The sequence below is a fragment of the Sapajus apella genome, unplaced genomic scaffold, assembly GCF_009761245.1.
Source record: "Sapajus apella isolate SASKATOON/1434 unplaced genomic scaffold, GSC_monkey_1.0 scaffold123, whole genome shotgun sequence".
Lineage (NCBI taxonomy): Eukaryota > Metazoa > Chordata > Mammalia > Primates > Cebidae > Sapajus > Sapajus apella.
Window position 1 is genome coordinate 645,425 of NW_022437063.1, and position 26,094 is coordinate 671,518.

The window sequence follows — 26,094 nt, forward strand, 5'->3', positions numbered from 1 at the left end:
CTTCTGGTCCCAAGCACTTCGGATAAAGGCTGCTCAACTTGTATAACATCCACCGAACAGATAGAGCCCTGAGTGCAGACACTCATGACGGAGGTAGGGTGACTGGGCTGAGCCCAGCCGCCAGAGCTGGGGCCGCAATACAGTCTGGCCAAGGCCATCTCTAACGAGAGCTTCTCCAGGGCGCCGATTCTGATGCTGCCCTGCCAGTCCCCTCAGAGCCACGGAGAGCCACCCCCCGAGGGCCGGGAGCATACCCTGCAAAGCCAGGGCCTGGCAGAAACAGAGAAGCCTTTACAACGTCGCCCTACAAGGCGTGCCACCCATGTAACAGAAGCTCTTCAGAGAGGTGAACTCGGCTCCTCTTGTCCTCCGTCTCACTGCCCCCTCTGCTTTGGCCAATGCGCCATATTGGATGCAGGGGAAAGAGTTTATCCCCTAGAGCCTCTTGGGGTCCTAGGTCCCAGCTGGGTGTGTGACCAGCAAGGAGGCTGACCTGCCCTGCCCGGTCCCCTTCCCACACACTCCACACACTCGCAGCACTGTCCCTTCTACTCCGACACCAACTCTGGGCCTTCCTTCAGGGTTCAAAGGCCCCTGCCAGGGCCCAGAAGACTAGTTGTCCTGCGTGGGTACATGCCTTGGCTCAGCACTCACCACCCAGCTGGTCCAGCCACAAGAGCCCACACCTTGTATTATTTGGCTCCCAACGTCTTCCATGTTCATCTGCCCATGTGCTTATGTGCCCATTCATTCCACAAATATTTAGGGAGTGCCTCCTTGGTTTCCAGCCCCAAGATTCCAGGCAGGCGCTGGTCTTTCTACTAACCAGCCAGCTCCCTGTCTGTGCTGCCTGCTGCTCTGTTCTCCTAGTGGCCAGGCCACAGTTAAGCCCGAACAGGTGCCCAATAAACACTGCAGGGCGGGTGGCTGAGCTCACTGGCATGGACATGGGCACAGCTCCGAGAGAAATCGTCCTGCTTTGGTTTTTACCAAAAGTAAAGAAGCTTAATGAACTCTAAACACAACAAACTCAGGGGCAAGCACTAAAAAAGAAAAAAATTATAATGAAGCATAACATAAAGAAAAAGCAGAATAATATAAAATGGTCAATTAAAATCAGAGAAGGTTTTTGCAAGCAAAAACCAGAATGCACTGGTTTTCTGGAAAGCGAGAACTAGAAGGGACGCTGGAGAGCATCTAGGTAAAGCCTCTCCATTCCCACTGAGGAGGCTGAAGCCCACGAGACAGTGACCGTCCTGGGTCACACGGCAGTGACCTGCCCCGGGCCACGCAGCTGTCGCTGCATGCAGCCTCCCACTTTCAATCTCACGCTCTTTCTGGTGCATCAACAGGTGGCTCACAAGGACTGCTGCCCTAATTTGGGGACCCTCCATTGACTGTTCAGCTCACGCATTTCTTCACTCCCTCAGTTGACAAACCTTTGCTAAGCACCACCTGTGTGCAGACCCTAGGCTGAGACTGAGGATGAAGGGTGTCCAACCCCACAGGCGCATTCTCAGTTTGAGACCAAGTCACTGTCATGTGGCTCATTGGCAGGCATGCCCTGTGTACACAGGACAGACAGAGCTGGGACTGATTGGCCTGGAGTGCTTCTCAGAAAGCAGGATGGACACCAGCCACCCTTCAGCACCCCCTCCCCGCCCCAGGGCCTTGACCAGTGCTGGCACTGGGAACCCCTAGAAAGCTGCCTCTGTGAAATGGGAGGCGGCTCTGTCTCTGAGAGGACCACAAAACCTTTACAGAGCCATGAAAAGCTCCATGGGCCAGGCACCACGGAGGCGGGGCAGGTTGATTTCAACAGCTCTGGTTGGCGCCCCCATCCCAGCCCTTTCTAAGGCGTGCGGTTTTAGAACTTGTAGCCTAATCAAACCCTCTTATTTTTTGCTTTTTTGAGACAGGATCTCACTCTGCCGCCCCAGCTGGAGTGCAGTGGTGCAGTCACAGCTCACGGCAGCCTTGAACTCCAGGGCTCAAGCAATTCCCCGGCCTCTGCCTCTGGAATAGCTGTGACTACAGATGTGTGCTACCACACCCGACTAATTTTTCTATTTTTTGTCGAGATGAGGTTTCACCATATTGCCCAGTCTCAAATTCCTGGGCTCAAGTGATCCTTCCACCTCGGCATCCCGAAGTGCTGGGATTACAGGTGTGAGCCACCAAGCCCAGTTTAAAACCGTCTTTTGTAAGAGTGTACAAGGATAGAAACCCTCAAGCTGCAGGGGTGCTCTGTAAGGCTGGCCCGCTCCCCCGCCCCTGCACCCTGGCTCCTCACCTGGAGCCCCCACCCTGCCTCGTTTCCTCCGTATTCCTCTCCCTTGATTCCTGAAATTTCCCAGGCTGGTCACTAGGTGTCACCACAATCAAGTTCGTCTGCCCCCACAGACCTGGGTCAGGAGACTCACTCACCTCCTGAGCTTCTACTCCTGCAAGGCCTGGGAGGCTGGAGGTGTCCTTCTTCCCTCCCTCGGGTTGCCAAGTTTAGCAAATAAAAATACAGGATTCCCCATTCAATCTGAATTTCAGATGAACAACTAATACTTTCTGAGTGTAAGTATGTTCCAAAGTTGCATGGGTCATAAAAAAATTACTTGTCTATCTGAAATCCCAGTTTAAATGGGCACTCTGTATTTTCTCTGTCAACCCTACCCTGCCCTCCACAGGGAACCTAAAGGAAGCTACAGCGGAGGGACAGGCCATCTAGTGTCACCCTTGGCTGTACAGCTCCTACTGCCAGAGAGCTCAGGCAAGTGTCCAGACCATGACCTGTCAGGAATAGGAAACAGGTCTGTCTTTCCTTCCCAGCAGGTGATGAGATAGAAGGAGCCCAGGCATAGGGGGCTAAGGTGGCTAAGGTGGCAGCACCCCGAAACTGTTCCCACAGCAGCCCTGGGACCCGGAAGGAGAAGCTGGCAAGAGCACTGTGGATGCACTAGCAGGAGAATCTTTAAAGATGCAAGCAGCGCCCCTGAGCCCCAGCCAGCGACTGTCCACCACTGCCCACCCACATGCTGTGGAAAGGAGTGGGGGCTGCGGAGCCACAGCCCGGGGCTGGAGTCCGGCTTGTCACAAGCAGTGGTGCTCACTTCCCCTCCCTCAGCTGTGCACGAAGGGCGGAAGCGGGTACTTCCCATGGCCCTTCCAAGACGAAAGGGGCTCACGGGCTCCGGGCACAGTAGGTACGTTTGGATCATCAGCAGGTGCAGCCACTTTGGGAATGTAAGCCAATTTCTGCCATTGGCTCAAACTTAAACAGTCTGCTGACTTGTCACTACACTCAACAGACAAACGTGTGGGCACTCTGTGATGTGCCCTGTGGCACAGGAGTCGAGGTGGGTAGCGGGAGGGAGAGGTGTTCCGGAGCAGGAACCAGCTCATGCAGAGGCCTGGGGAGTGAGGCTGGGGGTCTCTGTGCTTCTGACAGACAAACTGGGGCTGTCCTCCTGGAGGGGCCACATGGAGAGAAGCCCACAGACCTGCAAGCTGGCCAGCTGCAGAAGGGAGCCCAGGCGGGACAGCAGTGCAGCACCCAGCAAACCACGACACGCTGGGCAGTCCTCTCCTGGGCGGCAGCCGGGCATGCCGCTCTGCACCAGGGATGCAAAGGCACTTTGTGAAACTGACGACACACACACTTCAGGCATGAGTCCCTCATGAGAGGGTCTCATCCCCTCTGCACTCCTCTGCACCATGCTTCTTCTGCACCTTGTCCTGAGTGAGGTGTGAGAAAGACAAGGACAACCTAAACACAGCCCTGCTCTTCTCCGTAGCACAGGGACCGGTCCTGAACAATCTCAAACACACGAGCACAAGTCAAGAGGAAGATGTGCCTGCCTAAGAGTCAGAGATAGCTTCAGAGAGGAGGTGAAAGTGAGCTGGGTTTTGATGGATGACTAAGAGTTCTCCAGGAAGGGAGGGGAATGGGAAATGGCAGTAAAGGCAGAGGAATGACACACACCAAGGTTGTAATCAGTAAAGGGCACGTGTCCCGTAACAGGGAGAACAGCAGGCAGGTTGGGAGGGGCCAGGAGAGAGGAAGATGGAGCTGGACTGCAGGAGGCTTTGGGAGGCCGGAAGACAAAGAACTTGAGAGAAAGCATCCCGGCTGCAGGATGCAGGAGGGAAGCGGGACGAGGCAGAGGTAGGGACGCCAAGCAGCAACCACAGCCTTCAGAGAAGGCAGGGAAGGGAAGCAGGGGTGAGGACGCTGGCTGGGTTTGGGAGGTGAGCAAGGCTTGGATGGGGATCTGGCCATACTGGGATGTGGGAGCCACGCAGGGGAGGGTCCAGGCAGCGCCCCAGTGCTGGTGCTCCACTGATGGGGACAGGCTTGGGAAGCACAGGTCTGGTGGGGATGTGTTTGGTTTTGAGTGGGTAGGAATGCTGTAACTGGGGTCCCTGTCTAGGGGACAGCTGGCACTGGGGTCAGAGCTGGAGAAGTGGCCATGCTGGTCAGCAAGGAGACTCAAGAAGCTTGGGGGAGAGTTGGGAGAGGGCTGAGTCCAAGGAGGAGCCAGGGTCAGGGTAGAGAAGGAAGGGAAGAAGCCCCAAGAGACATACATGCTGAGAAAGTCCTGTAAGACAATCAAACAGCCACCAGGCTGGGGGACAAAAACCCACCTGGCTGGCCTCAGCCGGGTGATGTGCCCTGGGGGTGCTGCGGCCGGGGTGGCCGGGTGGCCGGGCAGACGTCCCACCAGGAGATCGGCCTGAGGCCACAGGCCACAGTCACAACCCAATTTCCCTAATGAGGCTAGGGAGGGCTCAGAGCCCTCCCTCATGACCCCAGATGACCTTGGCTGCTTCCCCACTCTGCCAACCAAGCATCTGCCCAGTGGTTTCTGAACCCACACTCCAGATCTGCATGGCTTTCCACGCACGGTGCCAGTGCCCACAAACCCCAGGTTGGAAGCCAGGCTGTGGGCTTCTGTGTAGGGGGTGGGCTCTTATCTGGAGCCTAGGGGCCTGGGACAAGACCCAGCTCTGCCACCATCATACTAGGTGACCTCCAACAGGACATATGGTGCTTCCAGGACCTCTGCCACTTCACTCTAGAACAGGTGTGCAGGCCAACTTCCCTCCAGGCCAGCGTGTTTTCAGTTCTCACGCACGTCAGCTCTATGATGTCACCCCAGCTTTTCCTGACTGCCCGCTCCCTACAGACCCCAGGCTGGACACTGGGGGTCAGGAGGTCCTTGTGTCCAAGGGCATATCCTCACTTGGGGGAGAAAGGCCTGGGAGCAGAGACATGAGACAGTGCAGGGAGGCTGAGGGTGGGGTGTCAATGAGACACAGGCAGGGATGGACACATAGGTTCCACCTGGGGAATCAGGGGGCATGCGGGGACAAGGTGCAGAGTGTTCTCAGTGACTGACGGGCAGTCAGGATGAGTGGGAGTTCCAGACAGAGGGAGCCGTGTGAGTGGTGGCCGGGACGAGAAGCGCACTCTGGCTGGTTCACGACATGCCAAGCAAGGAGAGGCTGCAGACAGCCAACTTCCTCTCGGGAGCTGTGGGAAGGTCTTGAGTGGGGAGTGACACAGCCAGAGGGTTGGGTGGAGCAGTGGCTCTGGCTGCCACTAGAAAGCTCGACGGGACAGGGAGACCTGTGAGGCAGCTGCTGTCCTAACTCAGGCCAAAGATGGCAGCGCAGCCCTAGGCAGAAGGCAGCATGGCGAGGCAGGGGCTCCCGTGTCAGGGGGCATCTGGGCTGCACAGCACCCTTGCCCCGGCCCCCCGTCCATTTGCTCACTGAGTGTCTTTGATCTTAGGAGGCAGGTGCCTTTGCTACCTTTTCACTATGGACAAGTCTCTTCTCTTTTCAGCCTCCATTTGCTCACCTGCAAAATGGGGTAGCTATATGACACGGACTGTTCTCAGGATCTGATGACGTGTGTCAAAGTCTGGGCACTAGGCTTAGCTGTGACGCATATGACATCGGTGCACAGTTCTAGGGACCTCAGGACCAGGCGCTACACTAGGTGATGTCTTGTACGTAAGATCTTGTTTTAATTCTCATCAACAATTCTATAATAAAATATATTCATGTTTGCCCCAGGACTTGTGGCAGAGAAAGGGCCAGGGCTGGGCAAGCTACCTCTTGGCCTAGTGCCTTCTGGGCTGCAGCTTTCTCTGCCCTGCACCTAAAACTCTGGGAGACTTGAAAGTTCTGCAGCTCAGGGAAATTTACACCACTGATGTGAAGTCAGTACCGGGGGTGCCCCTGGCGCCGGCTCAAGGCCAGGACAGGAGAGGGGCGTGAAGCTGGGCTTACCAGCCAAAGGAATTGTTTATGGAGTGGGAGGCCCATAAAAAGTAATGGGCTGGATTTATTGTCCCCGCCTCAAGGGCCATTCCGGACCGCACAGGGCCAGGACAGGCCTCCTCTGGTAGCACCATAAATCTCCCCACTAAGCAAGAGAGCTGTTTATTCTCCCGTCCACCTGGTCTGCAGCAGGCAGGGGAGGGAGGAGAAACTGCAACCCCATACGTCCTGCCTGGCGCCCAAGCCTGGCTGATCTTCTCCAAGGAGCGGCTGAAGAAGGCAGCTGCTGAGGTTGGGATAGGATTCAGGGGCATGGCCACGCCATCTCCCCGCTCTTTACACAGAAAATTCCTAGCCATGCTGCCCTGGTGCTCACAGTCGGTAATGGAAAGCCCTGGACAGGGCAGGGAGTGTCTCTGGCTCTGCAGGAGCCATGCTAGGGACCCTCAGGTCAAGGCCTGGCCCGGATCCCATGACGTAGGAATCACGTCCCGGGAGTCAACAGGAACGTGAGAGCCAGGCGCACTGATAGCATCCTAAGCCAATATGTGGCTAAGGTGGCTCGGGAGGGCCCGTGGGGCTCTGTCCATTGGCTTGTTTCTCTGAGTCTGGAAGTGGATGGTGCAGGCTGAAAAGAACTGGCTTTGGCCTGAGAATCCAGCCCCCGATCCTGAACCATCTGCCCAGTGGTTTCTGAACCCACACTCCAGATCTGCATGGCTTTCCACGCACGGCGCCTGTGCCTACAAACCCCAGGTTGGAAGCCAGGCTGTGGGCTACTGTGTAGGGGGTGGGCTATGGTCTGGGGCCTAGGGGCCTGGGCTAAGTCCCAGCTCTGCCACCAACATGCTAGGTGACCTCCGACAGGACACATGATGTTTCCAGGGCCCCTCTACTTCACTCCAGAATGGGCGTGCCAGCTTCCCTCCAGGCCAGCATGCTTTCCGTTCTCACGCACGTCCTGTCCCACAGTGTGGCTCAGGGAAGCTCAGCTTTCCCTCCCACGATGGGGACGGTAGTACTGATCTAAAGCATGGCACAGGGTGGCTGTGAACCTCAGGTGACCCTGTGTGGAAGCCACAGCAAAGCTGTGGGAAGGTGGGTCTGGGCCTGCCGGGGACACCCGTGGGCTGACAGGGTTAGGGGAAGGACGGTGTCTAGTCAGCCTGCAGGCCACAGACCAGCCAGAGCGGCAGAAGCAGAGAGGAAAACAGAGTCGAGAGGAGGCTGGAGGACCCGCCTGGCGAGGGTCGTGCGAGGGTCTAGGACTACAGTCTGGGGTGGGAAAGAGGGCTCAGGACAAGGGTTTCAGATACACGCCGCCCCAGATGCTGCCGGGGAGAATCACTAGCTCTTTGATCTGGCTCAACCCCAGGAAACCTGCATCCTAACACTCTCAAGTAACCTTTGTCAAGGAGCCCCCAGTCCTGAGACGGCTGTGGACTTGGACCAGGGGGCTCAGGCCCCAGAGGCAGGGTGGGCTTGGTCTCCAGCAGTGCTTCCGACGGTGGCAGACGCGGGTGGGTATGCTGTGCAGGGCTTCGCCTCTAGCCACTTAGGAGTCTGAGTGCCAGCAGGAAGGAGACCTTTATTTTTAAGCTCACCACACAGTAAACGCGTGCTATGGTCTGAATGATTGTGTCCCTCCAAAATGATGTGGAAACTGAACCTGCGTTGTGGCGGCGCTCACTAGACGGCGAATCTGCCAGAGTCCGGGCCTTGCACTTCCCAGTGCCCAGAACTGTGAGAAGCAAATTTCCGTCTTCATAAAGTATCGAGTCTCAGCTCTTCTGTTATAGAAGCAGGAATGAGCTAGATGCAGTCTTTTTTGCTGACTGCTGGAGTGGGCAAGGGAGCGCTCTCCTGGGCTCCCGGTCAGGCTTCTGCCACGGCCCTGCCTGCCCTGCCTGGTCGGTACCTGCCTCAGGTCAGATGTTCCTACAGCCCGTGGGTTCCATAAAGACCTGCCCTGGCACAGGTACGGGGCTTCCAAGTACCAGCCATGGGGGTGGGATGGCGGGGCCTGGGTGTGTCATCACTAAAGTACAGCACAGATGGCAGAAGAGTCCTGCTGTCCCCAGTCCCCGAGGGAGACCTGAAACTCCACAAGTGTCCCAGGTCCTGAACCCCCAATGAAACCTTGAATCCTGAGCTTTTCCTCACTCAAGCCAGTCAAGTCCCTGCGACTGATTCAAGCCCCAGGCTGGGTCAGGCTCGAGCCAGCCAGTCAGGAGGAGGAAGGTGGGCAGCGGCCCTCTGCACAAGGCTTTCCCGGACCCATGAATCTGACGCTGAGCCCGGTGCTGGGCAGGGTTTGGCGCTGTCCGCCTCTTCCAGAGTAGAGACCGGTAGACCCTGCCTTGAGCCCCAGGCCTCCCAGACCTCCAGGGTTCCATGCTATGAAAAGAACAAGGCTCCAGCTTGTCCAGAGCCACTGAAACTAAAATATTCTGCACCTATGTGACGTGGGTAACAGGTCTCCCTGAAGTGTAAAGCCCAGGCAGACACAGGGCTCTGCTGAGTCGGCTCGCCAAGTCTCTCACCATCCCCTCACTCATCCTGCTGTCCCTTCCCCTCACCCATCCTGGTGTCACATTCCCCTCACCCATCCTGCTGTCCCTTTCCCTCACCCATCCTGCTGTCCCTTCCCCTCGCCCATCCTGCTGTCCCTTCCCCTCGCCCATCCTTCCTCTCTGCCACCCTCCTGTCACCTCCTCCTCAGGTACCCTCCTGTCACCTCCCCCATCACCCTCCTGTCACCTCCTCAGACATCCTCCTGTCACCTCCCCAGCCACCCTGTCACCTTCCTGTCACCCTCCTGTCACCTCCCCCTCAACCACCCACCCCTCCCCATCACCCTCCTGACATCTCCCCCTCAGCCATCCTGTTGTCACATCCCTCATTCACCGTCCTGTCACCTCCTCCCTCAGCCACCCTCCTGCCACCTCCTCAGTCACCCTCCTGTCGCCTCCCCCTCAGCCACCCTCCTGTCACCTCCCCCAGCCACCTTCCTGTCACCTCCTCCTCAGCCATTCTCCTGTCATCTCCCCCAGTCATCCTCCTGTCACCTCCCTCAGCCACCTTCCTGTCACTGTCCCCAGACATCCTCCTGTCACCTCCCCTCCTCCTCAGCCACCCTCTTGTCACCTCCCTCAGCCACCCTCCTGTCACCTCCTCAGCCACCCTCCTGTCACCTCCCTCAGCCACCCTCCTGTCACCTCCTCAGCCACCCTCCTGTCACCTCCCTCAGCCACTCTCCTGTCACCTCCCCCAGCCACCCTCGTCACCTCCCCAGCCACCCTCCTGTCACCTCCCTCAGCTACCCTGTCACCTTCCTCAGCCACCCTCCTGTCACCTCCTCCTCAACCACCCTCCTGTCACCTCCCCCAGCCACCCTCCTGTCACCTCCCCAGCCACCCTCCTGTCACCTCCCTCAGCCACCCTGTCACCTCCCTCAGCCACCCTCCTGTCACCTCCCTCAGCCACCCTCCTGTCACCTCCTCCCCAGCCACCTTCCTGTCACCTCCTCAGCCATCCTCCTGTCACCTTCCCCAGCCACCCTCCTGTCACCTCCTCCTCAGCCATCCTCCTGTCACCTCCCTCAGCCACTCTGTCACCTCCCCCAGCCATCCTCCTGTTACCTCCCCCAGCCACCCTCCTGTCACCTCCCTCAACCACCCTCCTGCCACCTCCCCCTCAGCTACCTTCCTGTCACCTCCCTCTGCCACCCTCCTGTCACCTCCTCAGCCACCCTCCTGTCACCTCCCTCAGCCACCCTCCTGTCACCTCCCTCAGCCACCCTCCTGTCACCTCCTCCTCAGCCACCCTCCTGTCAGCTCCTCAGCCACCCTCCTGTCACCTCCCCCAGCCACCCTCCTGTCACCTCCCCTTCCCCTCGGCCATCCTGCCCTCTCCCCTTGCTGTCCCTGCATGGGTTCTGACACTGATGGCTTCCAGTGATCTCTCTGGTCCACTCCCTGCTTCATCTGTACCACTGAGGCAACTGTGGTCTTTCTAAAATGGGATCACACTCCTTCTCCTTATGGCTCGCAGGGCACTCCTTCCCTGTCATGGCACAGTCCAAATTCCTGCTAGACAGAGTCCTGTCCCTCTGAGTTCTGCCAGCCTCGGGTCTGGTTTCAGGCTCCTGGCCCACTCTCTCCTGTGGGTAACCATGGCTGCTGGGAGAATAACTCCTCTGGCCAACCAGAACAAGCTGGAATCTTAGGTGTCAGAGGACCCCTGGCCATGATGTGAGGACAGGCTGGCCTGAAGGAGGGACCCAGGCAGCGGGAGCAGCTGGACAGTCAACAGGGCAAAAGGAGCTGAGAAAGGTGTTGAGAGGCAGTGGCCCCAGGGTCTCAGCTAGGTTGGAAGAGAATCCAAAGCACCCACACAGGAGAAGTGTCAGGCACAGGGCAGGGGCTGAAGCACCCTCTAGTGAGGCCCAGACAGAAACAGACAGACACCAGGATGGACACAGGCACCCATCCCAGCAGGCGCTGTGGACCTGAGGCAGCCACGGAACTGCCTGGAGTCAGATGGCACAGGCTGGTGGACGGCATCTAAGGACTCTCTCTGTTCCAGACACCATTCCAGGAAAGTGACAAGGCAGGCCTGTGCCTCTACCCAGGGTTTCTGACTCTCTGTCTTCAGAGCCCTACTTGAAGTTGTTTTTCAAGGTCAGTTGCCTCCAATCCACTGCTTTCCACCAAGGTCTGGACCCAGATGACCCTGCCAGCCTCTTGCCCTTTATTTCTACCACAACCCCCTGCTGCTGCCCAATCTCCCCTCAACCCTTCCAACAGCATCCTGCCTTTGTCACTCTGGCCCCTCTGTCTGCTGACCACCCACCTTCTCTCCATCAGTTGGCCTCACCTCAGGGGCCTCCTGCTCTTGCAGGCTTCTTTTTTTTCCCTCGTTTTTGAGATGAAGTCCTACTCTGTCACCCAGGCTGGAGTGCAGTGGCATGATCTCAGCTCACTGCAACCTCCGCTTCCCTGGTTCAAGTGATTCTCCTGCCTCAGCCTCCCAAGTAGCTGTGATTACAGGAGTGCACCACCTTCCCTGGGTAATTTTTGTATTTTTTGTAGAGACGGGGTTTCTCCATGTTTGTCAGGCTGGTCTCAAACTCCTGACCTCAAGTGATCCACCAACCTCAGCCTCCAAAAGTTCGGGGATTACAGGTGTGAGCCACCGCGCCTGGCCTCTTGTGGGCATTTCCAGCCCCTTTCCACACCCTACTGGCTCCAGCCCTGAGCTCAGCTTCCTCTACCTTGAGCAGTCTGCTGGCCAAGCCCCCAGCCCTGCTCCTCATCCAGCACGCCCTGCCCAGGCACATGCAGATTTGGGTACCATAGGCTGACCAGCATATTAGGCAGGAAGGTCCCTCTTCTCCTTACAACCCAATTTCCACACTTGAAAAAAGAAGGGGGAAACCACAGGGGCAGTTGCAATTCCTTTAAACCCTGAGAGGCAGCCATGGGAGAGGGTCGTGATTTGAACCCACACCACCTGGGTTCCAGTCCTGCCACTGGCGGACACACTATTTGCCTCTCTGAGCTTCTGACCCACGTCTGTAACAGGGGAGCAGCCAGTACGCAGCTCACAGGGTTCGAGGAATTACAATTGATAATATTAGTACCCACATGAGCGTTCAAGGGATTAAATGAAGCAATATTAGGGTAACCCTACGTGACAGTCTCAGTTGGTACCCACAGCCCTGGCATAATTAATCACAGTGTCTCCTTTCACTCTCACAAGCGTACTGGTTTGGATCTTATTTAATTATAATAAAATGGGAATTCTTGACTGCGGTGGCGGTGCATGTCATGTTCCACTGCATGTCATGAATGGCATGCCACACTCACACACTGTACCAACGTCCAGCTCCTGGTTGATACTAAACTCTAGTGTGTAAGATGTCACCATTGGGGGAAATTGGGTGAAGGGCACCTGAGACCACTCTTTGCTATTTTTGCAGCTTCTTATCAATCTACAATTGTTTCAAAATAAACAGTTCTAAAAAAAATCCTATTGTTTTGACTCTAGTTATAGTTAGGTATTTATCCTTGCAAGCTTACAGATAAAATGAACAGACCCCCAAAATACTTCATGCATGGGTTTTATAAGCAAAATAATTTAACCAGAGGTCATGAAGTAAACACTCAGAAATGAGTGGAAATGGCTCCCATGAGGCACACGGCTGCTCTGAAGCTCACGCACTTCATCTGCAAGCCTGAGCCCTCAGCCTCTGACCTGGTCTGTGTAAGGAAAACACACCATGATCTCAGAGCAAGCCCCACTACAACACAGGGTACTTAACAGTTCATAACAGCTGTGTCAAAAGAAAAGTGTTTACATTTAGGCCAGAGGTCTGGGGACGTTCAGTGTGGGGGATAAACATCAACAACCGTTTTCTGTCTCCATAACTGAGCTCATCACCAGAATCCTAACCTGTAGGAAAGAAGAGGCCAAGCCCACTCAGGCTGTTCCTGTGGCGGGAGAAAAGTGCGTGACACCCTGCAGAAAACCCCACCCGCAAGATGGCTTTTGAACTCTTGGTGCTTAAAGGGGCGTACTCGGTGCCTGGAACTGCAGGTGGTGCCAGCTGAGAAGGCATCTCTGCTGAACCTCAGGTCCTGCCCATGTCTCACCACACCTGGGCCTATGGCTGGGGGGGGTGGTCTCAGAACCTTCCCCGCTGCTCCTCTCTTTACTGCCAGGCAGTAAGGAGCCCGGGCTCTGGGGCCAGATTGGCAGACCCCCCAGTCCCCTGAAGCCACGGGCAACCTTGTGCAAGTTTCCTAACCTCTCAGTGCCTCAGTTTCTTAATCTGGAAAATGGGGCACTGCAAGAACGCAGTGAATGGCAATGCGTGGAAAGTGTCTGGTGGGGGATCCTGGCACACGCAACCATGCATTGGTGGGGGGTCCTGGCACACGCAAGCATGCATTGGTGGGGCTCTTGCTATCATAATCATCACATTTCACACAAGGGACTGACCCCGGATGCCAAGCTTTCTGACTGCTGGCCCTGCCTCTGACTCTGGCTGGGGCCAACATCACTCTTGATGCCAAGTCTTGAGCTTTGTGAACAGTGGGTCTGGGTCCCATGAGGAATACCTGTTGAGGGAGGGCAATGCGGTTTCCTAGATGTATTTATACATGTGTTTAAACAAACTCCCAACTTTACCCAGAAGGCGAAATGCACTTGGGTAAACTCATGGAGCCCTTGCAGGGAGAACCTCAGCCTACCCCATGGCTTGTTCCGGTGCAGAAAACCCCAGCTGAGGAGCTGCACAGCAGGCTTTCTGTGCATGTGGCCTGATTTCTCCCAAACAGGGACCCTCATCGATAGAGGACCCCCATTACCTGGCCCCCTGCTCGGCCCAACCACATGGTCCAGCAGCCCACACTGACCAATATCTAACAGCGTGGCTCCAGGGTGCTGTGAGCTGAGTGCTGTTCCAACGTTCAACATCCACACTGAGCTGTTCACCACCTTGCCTTGTTCCCAGTCCTGTCCCGGCTCCGCCCATGCCCACCTTCCTTCCTTCCTCTGTCCTTTCTAAAGGCCCAAGCTGGCAGCGGGACTCAGAGACATGGGGAACATAGTCCCTGCCCTCAGGGAGCTCCCAAGCTGCACATGGGGAACATAGTCCCTGCCCTCAGGGAGCTCCCAAGCTGCAGGGACACAGGCACTATGAGCCACTTTCTGGAGCTTGCCACCAGCGACAATAGGGGGCAGGGGACAGAGGGGGCCACTGGTGCACAGAAGAGGCAGAGCCCAACAATTTTCCCTTGGGGATCAGCTCAGAATGGGCTGTCCATGGGTGGGCTGCTGTCACAGAGGACTAAGTGTGGGAGCCGCCAGTAGACAGGGTGGGGGAGGAGCAGGGCCCTGGTGCTCCCTCTCTGTTGTGACTCCTGATTCCCTGTGCCCAGCACTGAAACCTCTGCAGGAGGGAAGGGTGGCTGGGCAATCTGGAGGGCTGCCCTGAGGCTGGATAGGTGCGGGCGCTCAGCCGATGGATGAGGGACAGTGGCTTCTCGTTGGGCCCTGGGCGTTGGCATGTGCTGCCCTATTCACAGATGAGCCCAGGTGCAAGGACCACCAGTTGCTGGTTCCTTGAGGACAAAGCCGGCCTCTTGCTGCTCTCCCTCCCGCTCTGCCGAACGCGCAGGCTCCGGAACAGCACCTAGCACTGGTCAGCAGAGCCTCGCTCCGAGAGCTCCCAGGTCCTGACTCTGCTGTTGGCTTGCTGTGGGGTCCTGGGCCAGGCCCTGCCCTCTCAGGGCCTCAGTTTCCTCATCTGTCACAAATACCATTAATAAGAGCCCACGTTTATTGAAACTGTCTTTTCAACGCCTTTTAAACTTGATGAAGCAGGTATTATGACTATCTCCATTTTACAGGTAAGGCACAGAGAAGCTGAGTGACTTGCTCAAGGTCACGACCTAGTCCACGGTAGAGCCGGGGTTCCAGCCTAGGCCGCTGGGCCTGAAGCCCCCTTGTGAGCCTCTGTTGCTTCCTACAATGATGGGGACAATGTGACGTTTTCTCTCACTCTGGTGCCTTCCACCAAGGCTGAGGCCAGCCCACAGGGGGCGGCTGGTGAGGCTTCAGAACAGAGCCCTGCACAACAGCCTCTTGCACGGAGGGCCAGGGGTATCGCAAACCCAAGACTGCTGGCAGCCAGTGCGGCCCAGGGCCAGTGCTGGGCCCACGGAGTAGCAATACTTCATCAGGTGGAGGAGATCGCGTCGTGAGCATCTCTGCTGCTCAGATGAGAAAAACCAAAGCCCCAGAATCCCCAGAGCGTTTCCCTAAACTCATGACTGTATAGCATCTCTCAGCACCCCTGAGCAGCACTTGATCCCCTTTCCAGACTGAAAGCTGCACAGGGGACCATGCCTCAGATGCTAGGGACTAGCAGAGCACCTGGCACACGAATAAATGAATGAATGAATGAATGAATAAGCGAGCAGATAAATACAAGTGACCTGCAATCACGTGGCTAGTAAGACTGAGGCCTTCCAGAGCCCTGGATGGATTCTGGTCAGACTGAAAGAAAGAATTGTTCATGGAGAGACAAGGAGAAACTTCCTCCAGGAGGCCACATCTTCCTATGGCACCAATCCGTCAGAAGCTACAGACGAGGACAGCAGCGTGGGAGAGGGAGAGAGCCTGAAGGTGCTACCTTCTGGGTATACCAGGCACAAGGCCGTGATGGCGGCAGCGGGCAGGCCCCTGGGGCTGTGGCCAGAGGCAGGATTGTAGGCACTTATCCGGCTGGGCTGAGTGGGAGGTGGGTGGGGCTATCACGGGGCTAGAACCAGTGCTGGGAAGTGCTGAGCAGAGGGAAACTGGCCAGATCCCAGCGTCTCTCCTTCCCTCCCGCCAAGTGTGGGCACAGAGGAGCAGCCTGTGTGAGTCCCACAAATCAAGCCTGTGTTCTAAAGACCCGAGGAAGCTCCCACATCAGTCACCACTCCTAGGACAGGTGCTGCCCTTGATAGTGACAGAGCATTTACCCGCTAATGGGGAAAATTTGACAGCTAGGCCCATTTTACAGCTGAAAACACCCGAGGAGGCCAGAGTGACTGGCAGAGCGCGTGGAGAACTGGAGCTGAGAGACTAAGCCTCCCAAGCCCAGCCCAGGTCACAGCCACACCCTGGGCTGGGGTGTGCACTGGCGCCTAGGAAGCAGGGCCCTCAGAAGGGCTGAGCCCTGTGTTTTTCAGTCAGGAGCCTGGACTGACCTGGGCCAACCCCTCTCACGCATCTGGTTCCAATCTAATCAAAACCAGCCTGTGTGCTTTTCTCCCTGTTCAGGGGTAGGCTCCAAAGAGCTGGACAGGCATTAGGCAGAGTCAGGTGATAGGAGGAATCTAATTTGCCAAATGGCTCGCGATCCATCAGCCCTCCCAGGAGCTATGGGAGTCAGAGGCCACTTGTGTGCAAAACAAGCTCAGTCTTAGCTCCTCTGACATGCTCTCACTGCGAGCTGTGACAATCATTATTGCAGTTGACACTAATGGTGGGCAACTGTCACAACAGACTGAGGCTCAGGGAGGCAGACAACCTGCCTAGTCCCCAGGTCCCTGTCTCCCCACGGGCATTCAGGGGCAGCTGGCCTGTGTGCTGCGTGCGTGCTCTGCCCTCTTCGGGTCTTCCACACAGCTGTGGAAACCCTGGGAATGCTGCAGCTTGTCCTTCAAGAGTGATCCAATAAGTTATCTGTTGTTTTTTAGATAGCAGAGGCCACACAAAGACCCTAAGGATGGCTTCTCTGGCCAACACGCTGGTCAATGCAGACTGGGACTGAGGCCCCCAAATCCATATTCTGGTTAAACCGGGGTTCCTGGCTTACTTAAAAATCAGGATCTGGCCACCTGGGGCATCTGGGTGGAGTGAGCCATGTGTGCCCAGGGTCCCACCCAACACCAGCCACTGCACAATTTATGTGATACCAGCCCCCGGAAGTTTCGGTGCTCCCCCGGCTGTCCGCCCTCTTCCCTAAGCATCACTTCCACCTCTGCTTAACCAGCTTTCCCACAGCTGAAATCCAAACTCCTGCCGTGGCCCACCAGGCCCCACATCGTCCAGCCCCAGCCCCCTCACTCTGGGCTCCTCCTGCTTTGCGTGCCCTGCTTCTCCATCCTGCCCTTTGTTCTGCTTTTCACGTGCCCATTCCCAACCCGGGGCCTTTGCACACCCCTGGCCTGGCACACTCCCCACAAGTTTCCCACCTGACTTTCTCATTCGCTCTAGCACTGTCTGCTCCACCACCCATTTCTTTCCTCATGCACCTCATCACCTCCCGAGGAGCGAGCCCCGTAGCTAGTGCTCCTGGCTTGGATCCCGGCTCTGCCTCTTTCCCAACTTGACTGGGCTTTGGCTTCCTCAGCGTCGCAATCCAGCCCTGCTGAGCAGTGGCGAGGGTGGAGTGAGCTGGTCTTTGGGCAGCGCTCAGGGCCGTGTCCGGCTCAGGGTAAGTGTGTGGCTCCAGCAGCAGCTGCTGTCCCTGCCCTCACATCATCCCCTCCCAAACCCTGGTCCTCAGCACAGCAGGTGCTGACAGGCCAAACCTGTAACACACAGGCCGTAGCTGTGGGTGTGACCTTCCCGCGGCACACTCTCCTTTCAACCAGGGGCCCTGCTGGGGAGAAAGCCGCATGTCAAAGGAACAGAGCACACACACCCTGGCCTGGGACTTCACGGCCTGCTCTGAGCAGTCACTCTGTGAAATCCCCTCCCTTGATGAAAGCAGGTGCCCCTCCTGGCACTTGCTCACTCTGTCCGCAGAAATCTGCTTCTTATGCAACCTGCTGGGCTCAGAGTCCTGGTTTACAGGGTTTGCCTCCATGGTGGGCAGCTTGGCCCCACAGCCCACCACTGGGAGGTCTTAGAAGACACAAAATGAACTCCTGATGCCTGGGAGAGTCACCTGGATGGAGTATGGACAACATGACAGCAGCAAGTGCCAGGAGCCATGGAGCTTGGACCCTGTCCTTCCAGGGACACCACGGAGCCGTGATGAGCAGGCCTGTCTTTGAGGCAACAAACACTAAACATTCTAGGGAGCCTGTCTGAGCATTTCCGCTTTATTAGCCTGAGGACTTTTAAAATGTTTTGCTTTCACTTTCTCAGGAGCTGTTTTCTAATGAAGCTCATGCCTGCGCCAGCAGAGTTGCACCTCACAGCCTCCTGCCTGCTCACAGGAGGCTGGCACCTCATCCCAGGGTCCTGCCCCATCTCCAAACACCTGCCAGGTAACACCTTGTCCCCGTTTTGCGGGCGAGGAAGCTGGGGAGCAGTCAGTGGAGCCGCCCAAGGGAAGGCTTCCAGCGTGGGAGGGGAGGAGCTGGATTCACACAGGGTCCAACTGGCCTGGAATGCAGTGCGTGCCCTTTGGCTCCCCACCTCTCAGTGTGGACCCTCTCTGAGCCTTCTGCGGGGACTGTGTGCTAGAGAGATGCAACCTCTCCAGGAATGCCCACAAGCCTCCAGCGCCTCCTTGTCAAGGGTCAGGAATGGGGGAGTGCTCGAGTTGGGGCAGTCCTGGTCTTCTTTATCTCTTGCCTTGATAGCTCACGACAGCCAGGCCCTGGGAGCCTCAGCTCGTGCCTCTGCCCCCACAGCCCGCTCTGCTGCAGCACCCAGCCCTTCCTCAAGATGCCTAACCTTGCATACCTTAAGCAAGAGACGCCCTGCACCTTTCCAAATGCTGTTCTTTGCCTGGAAGCCTCTCTCCACCAAGCACACGTGTCCCAGCTTTCTGGCCAGCTCTGCCACCACCTCAGAGGCCTGCTGCCCTGAGCCCAAACTCCAGGATCTGACCACTGAGGCCCCAACACCATGTGCCTTTGCCTGCTGGGCTTGGCTGGCAGCCAGGCTCCACTCCAGCCTGGGTCTGCCATCTAGTGCTCCAGCTAGTGGGGTGTCTTTCTGGGGCCCTCTGCACCTCCCCAGGCTGACCTGCCACCCCGCCTGTCCTCTAAAAGACAGGCTCCTGACCACAAGGACCCTCTCTGGGCGGGAAACCCAATGAACATTCTGCAGGGAGGCGCTGGTGCTGACAGGCTCACAAAGACGGAGAAGCTGGCACACAGCCTAGGTAGCCTCAAGCCCCCTTTAGAGAAGGAGCCTGCGGAGAATGGTGCCCACTCTTCCTAGCCACAGTCAGCCCCAACCCAGAAAGGAAAACAGCTCCTCTGGTCACACGTACCATTTGCGGCCCCACATATAAACACAAGAAACACCCGCAGCCCTAGCGTGGCCAGCAGAGGGAAGGAGCTGGAAGGAGGCCCACGCAGAACCAATGCCAGATGTGCAAAACAGCCATTCAGACTACCACCCACATCCCCTGCCTTGGCCTTGAGGGCCCTGGAATCGAGATGTGGAGAAGGGGACTCTGGGGCTGCCCATCTTGAAGGGAGGGGCACGCCTGCTCAGCACAGGCCGTACTCACCGTTGGAGCGGTGGATGCAGGTATGCTGGTTGTCACTAAGGAAGAAGCCACTGTGGCACTGACACTCATAGCTGCCCATGGTGTTGACGCAGATCTGCTGGCAGCCACCATTATTGTCCTGACACTCGTCCACATCTGTGAGAAGAGGAAAACAAGGGGACCTGAGTTGGAAGCAGGGGATGATGGGCTGGCAGGACCAGGAGGCAGTGAATTTCCTCACATGGCCCTGAAGGGAGGGACTCCGGAGAGGGCCTCCCTGGTGCTGTATTATGGTGACACAGGAGTAGCCTTCACAGCCCTGCACCACGGTGGTACCCTACTGTGGGCCCCGTGGCAATGTAATGTGGTGGCACTCTACAGTGGGCCTCCATGGTGAGGCACCACGGTGGCACTCTACAGCGGGCCTCCATGGTGAGACACCACGGTGGCACTCTACAGCGGGCCTCCATGGTGAGACACCACGGTGGTACTCTACAGTGGGCTGCCATTGTGCTGTGCTATGTACAGTAGGCTGTATGGCGCTGGGCTACAGTGGTAGGGTGGGACTCTGTGGCGCTGGGCTACAGTGGTAGGGTGGGACTCTATGGTGATGCTGCACAGTGGTACTCCCGAAAGCTACTCATGGAAATAGTTCAATGGCTATGATGCTAGCTCACTCCGACTGCACAGTACTGTCTGTGTGCCCAGCACTGTTCTAAGCATCTTACCTGTATTAATTCCTTTAATTCTCACGGCAACCCTGTAAATCAGATCCAGGTGCCAGTGCATTTTATAGAGGAGGAAACTTAGGTGTGGAGAGGCAGAGTCATTTGTCCACAGTGCTACACATGGTAAGTGGCAGAGGCAGGATTCAAACCTGGTGATCTGACCCTGAAACCTCGGCTCTCACTGACATCGCCAGATGTCAGTGAGAGGAGGGCTCTAGGAAGACAGAGCAGCCTGCAGCGGCTGTCCCAACACCGGGAGCTCTGCAGCTCCACCCCACAAGCCCCTCTTTCTTGACCTAGCTCAGGATTACCAGCAGCAGCACAACATGACTGTGGGCTGGAGCGCAGGGCCACGCCTGAGGCTCTGTGTCCTGCAACTGATTTCAAAAGTCCCCGAGAATGAGGTTTTTATTAAGAAAAGGCCCTGACCTCTGGCTGCCGAGACGGCTGCAGAAGGCTGCCAAGCGGTCTTTCCCAGTCTCAGGGAGAGGCCGATCTCAGGGCCGACACTCGTTTCTGACCAGAGGCCGCTAGCACAAAGCGTGCTCTTGGCTGAGAAGAGTCTTTATGGAGTTCTGGTCTTGAACAGAGCAGCATGTTTCAATTACCAGAGTCATAACCCCCTACTCTGTCAGTTTGTTTAATGAAAGAAGGGCTTCTTAAACCTTAATGTTCCATGTCTGTATTGTCATTTTAATAGGCAAATATATAAAACCACAAAGGCAGCGTGAGCTACTGACTGCTTTTAGCCAGTCCCTGGCCTCCAACACGTGCGCACACGCGCACACGCACACACACACACACACACACTCTGGTGTTGAGCTTTTGATACATTTCTTTTGAACACAGACATATTTTACTGTTGGAACCAAAAGGATGTGAAAAGGTAGAGAGCTGGTGACCTGCACTGAACCAGGAGAGGACTCAGCTGTGGAGCGATGTGAGCTGGATCCTATTTAGACTCATGGGCAACAGACCACTTTACCACCTAAGAGACGGCGCGGCTGTCTTTGAGGCCGACAGCGAGGCCATTATTCTTTGGCAAGCTCAAATGTCAGCTGCGTGGGCAGCCGGAGGAGGCAGGCAGAGCTCTGAACTCTAAAAGCCACCTGCGGTTACAGCTAACCTGGTAGTGGTGGCCCTTGCTGAGAGGAGCCATGTGATCGCACCACGACCCGACCCGACAGTGTGACTGGGGGATGCCTGGGGAGGAGGGATATGGACTATTCTCAGCACCTTTCCCCATTCAACAAAGCCTTGCTTTGGGCTCCCTAGGGGCCCAGTGCCAATGCCACCTTTGCTGGGGGCAGCCCCAAGGTGTGGCAAGTGGTCGCCTCCCTCCCCTCCACGTCTCAGCCATGTCTGCCCCTGGGGTCTGTCTCCAGCCTGCCCTGGACCATGAAAAGCACCGAGCCAGGCAGGCTGTGTCCTACTCATCCTGTTAATAACACAAAGCAAACAGCCCTTGGGTGTTTGTGATGTGTCAGGCGCAGGCTCATGTGATCCTCACGGCTTCCTGTGTGATAGGTCACGTTATTGATCCCATTTTACAGATGAGGACGCAGAGGCTCTGGGAGCTGAAGCAGCTGGAGTACAGTGACACAGCACGTAAGAGTGAAGGCCGGACCTAGCCCTGCTGTCTAGCTGCAGAGCGCGTGCCTTTGGCCCCATGCTAAGCTGGCTGTGTCAGCGAGCGTGCTCAGACTAACGCGGAGAAGAGCCGGCTGCTCCTCACAAGAATTAGAGTCCCGCGTCAGCTTGGGCACATGCAGGTCAACCCCAGACGCAGCTTGCCGTGAGGAGCATCGAGAAGGGCCCAGCATTCCTGGGGTGAGTCCCATCTCCGGGCCAATAAGACCCTGGAAAGGCCTGTGCTGGCACACACTTAACAGTGGGACCTGGACGTGGGTAGTGTCCCTGGGACTCAGTCCAGACCCGTCTCATGCCACGGTCGTCGCCTTTCTTCCCATGGTTCTCAGATTCCTTGCTCTGTGCCTTGGCTTCCCCAGCCCTAGTAAAGGTTCAACTGTAAAGTAAGCAAAGCAGAAACAGACCCTCAAATGCTGAGTTTCTGGTGCAGAAGTGCTATCTCACCCCTGTCACGAGTAAGCTCCCTGGTGCCGCCCATCTGCAGCCGTCTGGCCTGGCCACTCCTCACCTCACTGAGAGCTTGAAGCAAAGGGCAGTTGACGTAAGGCATTTACAAACCCTCAGAGACCTGGCAGGGCGGCTGGGCCTTGGGCCAGGGCTGTTTACACTAGCAGGGAACAGTGACTCGCCAGTGCTGATGAATAATGGGGAACAAATGCAGGGCCATGTAAACATGTCTTGTCCCCACTCCCAAGTGATAAAGCCCTGAGATTAAGCAGGCGGGAAGACGGGGCTGCCCCTCTGCACCCTTTTCCCACCGTGGGCCAAACGGGCCTCACCCCCGGCCCCTGAGGAGGGGAGGAAATCATGGCTGCCAAATCCCTTGGATGGCCTGAGGCCATGAACAGCATCTCTAGGGAAGGGCCTGAAGCCCCATGCATGGCCCCTGCACCCCTGTCTCCAGCACTACAAGTGGGCCCCACGCTGAGATCTGAGGAGTGTCCAGCTGCGGCAGCTGGGCCTGTGAGATGCCGCCCATGAGCCCAGGACAGATGGTGCTCACCTGAAGGCCCTGGCCAGGCCTGGCAGGGCACTGTGGGAAACGGTCCTTCCGCCCTCTCCAAGGGGTGCTGTGAGCCCAGCACACGCTGCCCCATGGTCCCCAGCACTCAGCATACCCCATTATGAGAGGTTGGATGCATCCCCTCATGGCAAGAGGCTCCCTGAACTCTGTCCCTGTACCGAGAGCAGCTCGGCTGTAGGGACCCTCACCCAGGTGGCACTGAAGGTATTGAGAAGCAGACACCCAGACAGAACAGCAAAGTGGGTCTATCCGGGGGCCAATAGCCTTCCGAGCCGAGAGCCTCAGGGGCTAACACATTGCGGGCTGAAGGCCTCCAGCAGACGCTGACCCACGTGGCGATTCTCTCTGCACAGGTGTTCGGTCTTGTCTTATAACACAAAATATGCCAAGTAGGCAGCAGGTGGCCCCTTACCGCTGATCACAAACTAAAAAGCATTCTCCACGAGAGAGCCACGGGGGCAGGGTCAGCTGTCTTAAAGAATTGTTTTAACCGGTGTGTGACGTTTACGCCTTGTCCTGCCTCTTTGGAATAGCAGTTTCCTACTTGGTGGGAGGAGCTAGGTTTTCCTTGCCATCATTCTTCCTAGCAAACAATCTATTGTATCAGACACTCAACATTTCTCAATATTCATAAACTTAACATTTCTCAACACCCCTGTCTTGCCCTGTGGTCTGTGGGGGATGCCCAGGCCTTATCCCTGGGAAGAGCTCCCAGAGCTTCAGGCTGCAGGCTATGTCCTCTGGAGGGGCTCCTGGAGTGCCAGTGGTGTGGGCAGCCCTCCTCCGTCTCTGCCCCGTGGAACTGACTGTCAGTGCATGGATGTGTCCTCGGTGGCTGGCCCCATGTGAGAATCCTGCCCTGACCCATCCTGAATACAGAGGGGAGCACAGAGGCTGGGCGGGGTTAACAGCCTCACCAGTGTAAATAGCGGCACCTGCTTCCAGTGAGACCCAGCTCAGGCACGATCTTAATCAATCCGCACAACGGCTCCTCCCCCGGGGCATTATTCTTACCATCCCTGATTCTCAGATGAGAAAACAGAGGCCTGGAGAGGGGGAGAGACTTCCCCAAAGCTCTAAAAGAGGCAGGAGGAGGACTGGAAGCCCCATGAGCCCAAAGCCCTCACTCCCCTCCTCCAGGGTTCAGCTGTGAATGAGGCCCCTTCAAGCCGTGATGGTGGTGAGACTAAGGTACCCAGATGCTGATGCTCACTAGCCTCCCTGGATGCCACATGCCCACCTCTCCAAAACCCAGTGCTTAGCCGCCTCCTCTGTGGAGTCTTTCTGGCGCCCAGCATAATTCACCCCACCCCGGCTTCCAGGCCGGGCCTGCCTTTCTTCGATAATTCCTTCCTCTGCCTTGGATCAGAGGGCTTGGTGGTCCTGTCCCTGGTCAGGGGTGAGGACAGGGCCAAGTCTTTTTCATATCCCTGCTCTGAGCAGTGGAGCAGGCCAAGAGTGAGTGCTCGCGTCAGGAGAGTGAACGTGAAGGCACAGTTTGTGCTTGCACATGCCAGGGCCGGGGAGCTCACTACCACCAGGGAGCCGTCCCGGGGCAGAGTGCTGTCCTGGTTCCTGCTGGGCAGGACGGGGTTCCTTCAAGGCTCTCACAGCCTGCCCACTTCTCCAGCCACTCTCCAGGAGTCCCGTGCTGCTGCTCTCGGAAAACACCCACCCATTCACCTCTGCCTGGGTGCGGATACCACCCTCCTCCCAGAACAGCCTCCCCTCCTTGACCAGACTGAAGTTTTTCTTGCCTTTTGAATCCACCTGAAACATCTCTGTTCATTCATTCACTCCATGAACACCAAGCACCTACTCTGTGCCACAGTACCCTGAGCTGCCAGGGACACCAAGCTCCAGTGCCCTGGTCCAGAGCATAGAGACGGGAGGCTTCCTGGAAGGGGTGAGGTAAGTTGCATTGAGGACAGCAGAGAGATGGGGCCTGAGCCCGGGGATCCTGGAGGCGGCGGAGGTGTTCTGAAAGCAGAGGTATGTGGCAGGGGTAGGGCGGGGCAGGGCCCAGGCAGGGAAGAGCCTGTAGCCTCTCTAACAGGAGAGTTCTGGCAGCAACCAGGGAAAGGTGGCTGACTGGGTCCTGGATGCTGGGCTAAGATAAGCAGCAGAGCCAGGCCGTGGGCATGGAGAGTGAGTGAGGCTCCTCCGAGGCCTGCACCCTGCTGGGGTGAGACCCCACACAGCGCTCAAAAGCCCCAGCCCTGTCCGGGTCCCCACACCAGTTCAGCTGGCAGGGGTGGGGGCGGGCAGTTCCCACAGAAGACATTTGTGCCGCCTGACACGCAGAGTGTCCCAAACCACTGAGGTCTTGGGCCAGGGCTGAGGCTGCGCGGAGTGAGGCCCTGAGTGTGCCTGTTTACAATCCAGGGTCCAGAATCCTGGGGCGGCTCTGGGAGGGGTAGGGGAAGCGTCCTTCATCTTTATTTATGGCCACAGCTGAGTGTTCCCAGAGGGCATGCAGCTCCTCGGCACAGCACGGGGACTTAGCTACAAAGCAGAGAGGAGGTCCCCTGGGTTCTGGGGCAGACTCTGGGAGGCTCCTTTCAGGAAATCCTTTCAACTGGTAGGAGAGACGGAGGAGGCAGAGTGGAGATCGGACCCTCAATGCTGGCCTTCCATGGCTGCCTGGACTGGCCCGGTTGAGGCTGCAAGGCCCCGGTCCACAGCCTCCTTTGAGGTACAAAAGGTACCTGTGATTGTGTCATCGGAACCGCTGGAGCCCTTCCCTCTTCCGGGCCAAGGTGAAATGGCAGGCAAGGGAGCTGGGAGGGAGGGAAGGTGGAACCTCGGCTGGCCCTGCCACGGGGGCTTCAGCGGGGGGTGGGGTGGGAGACACCCTCAGAAAAAGATGACTCCAGTGAGGTCTGGGATAAAAGACAGGGACTCTGAAGGTCCTTGAAGCCTGCTCCCTGTGAGCAGCGAGCTCTTATTCCTTCGGCCTGCAGAGCTGGGGGGAGGGCAGGGGTAGGGGGAAGGGAAGGAGACAGGGGTCAAGGAAGGCCAAGCATTTGGAGCACAAAAGAGAGGCCTCACTGGTCAGGGTCTGGCCCTCACCCCACCCAGCCACCAGACCTGAGGACCCTGTTGTTCTTGAATCCCCCATCTCCCAAGGGTCTGACCAAGGCCGCTAACTTTTCCTCGCCACCCTGCCCATCTGTCTCTGGCTCCCATGGCACAGCCCTGGCTCGGGCCTCAGTCCCCTCTTTGGGGTAGGCTGCACATTTCTCCTGGGTCTCTCAGCCTTCAGCCCCTCCCTCCCAATCCCTTCTCCATGGGTAGTGGCTGCTGTAATGACTCTGGTTGGAACAGGACATGGCACAGGGTCCCACAGGGTCTCTGAAGTCACGTCCCATCACCTCACTGTACAGTGCCTGGCATGAGCACAGCTCTGGTTGGTGGCAGATGGCCTTCAGCTGTGACTCTTGCCCACCTCCACC

At 57.0% G+C, this 26,094-nt stretch overlaps 1 protein-coding gene across 2 annotated transcripts in view; it reads right to left on the reverse strand.

Moving 5' to 3' along the window:
• Positions 1 to 26,094, reverse strand: part of SCUBE1 (signal peptide, CUB domain and EGF like domain containing 1) — a 135,080-nt gene that overhangs the window by 64,624 nt on the left and 44,362 nt on the right. For both annotated transcript variants that reach the window (XM_032261392.1, XM_032261391.1), the window contains exon 4: positions 19,259 to 19,393. In XM_032261392.1, coding sequence (XP_032117283.1) covers positions 19,259 to 19,393 — 135 coding nt within the window. The remainder of the gene's footprint in view (positions 1 to 19,258; positions 19,394 to 26,094) is intronic.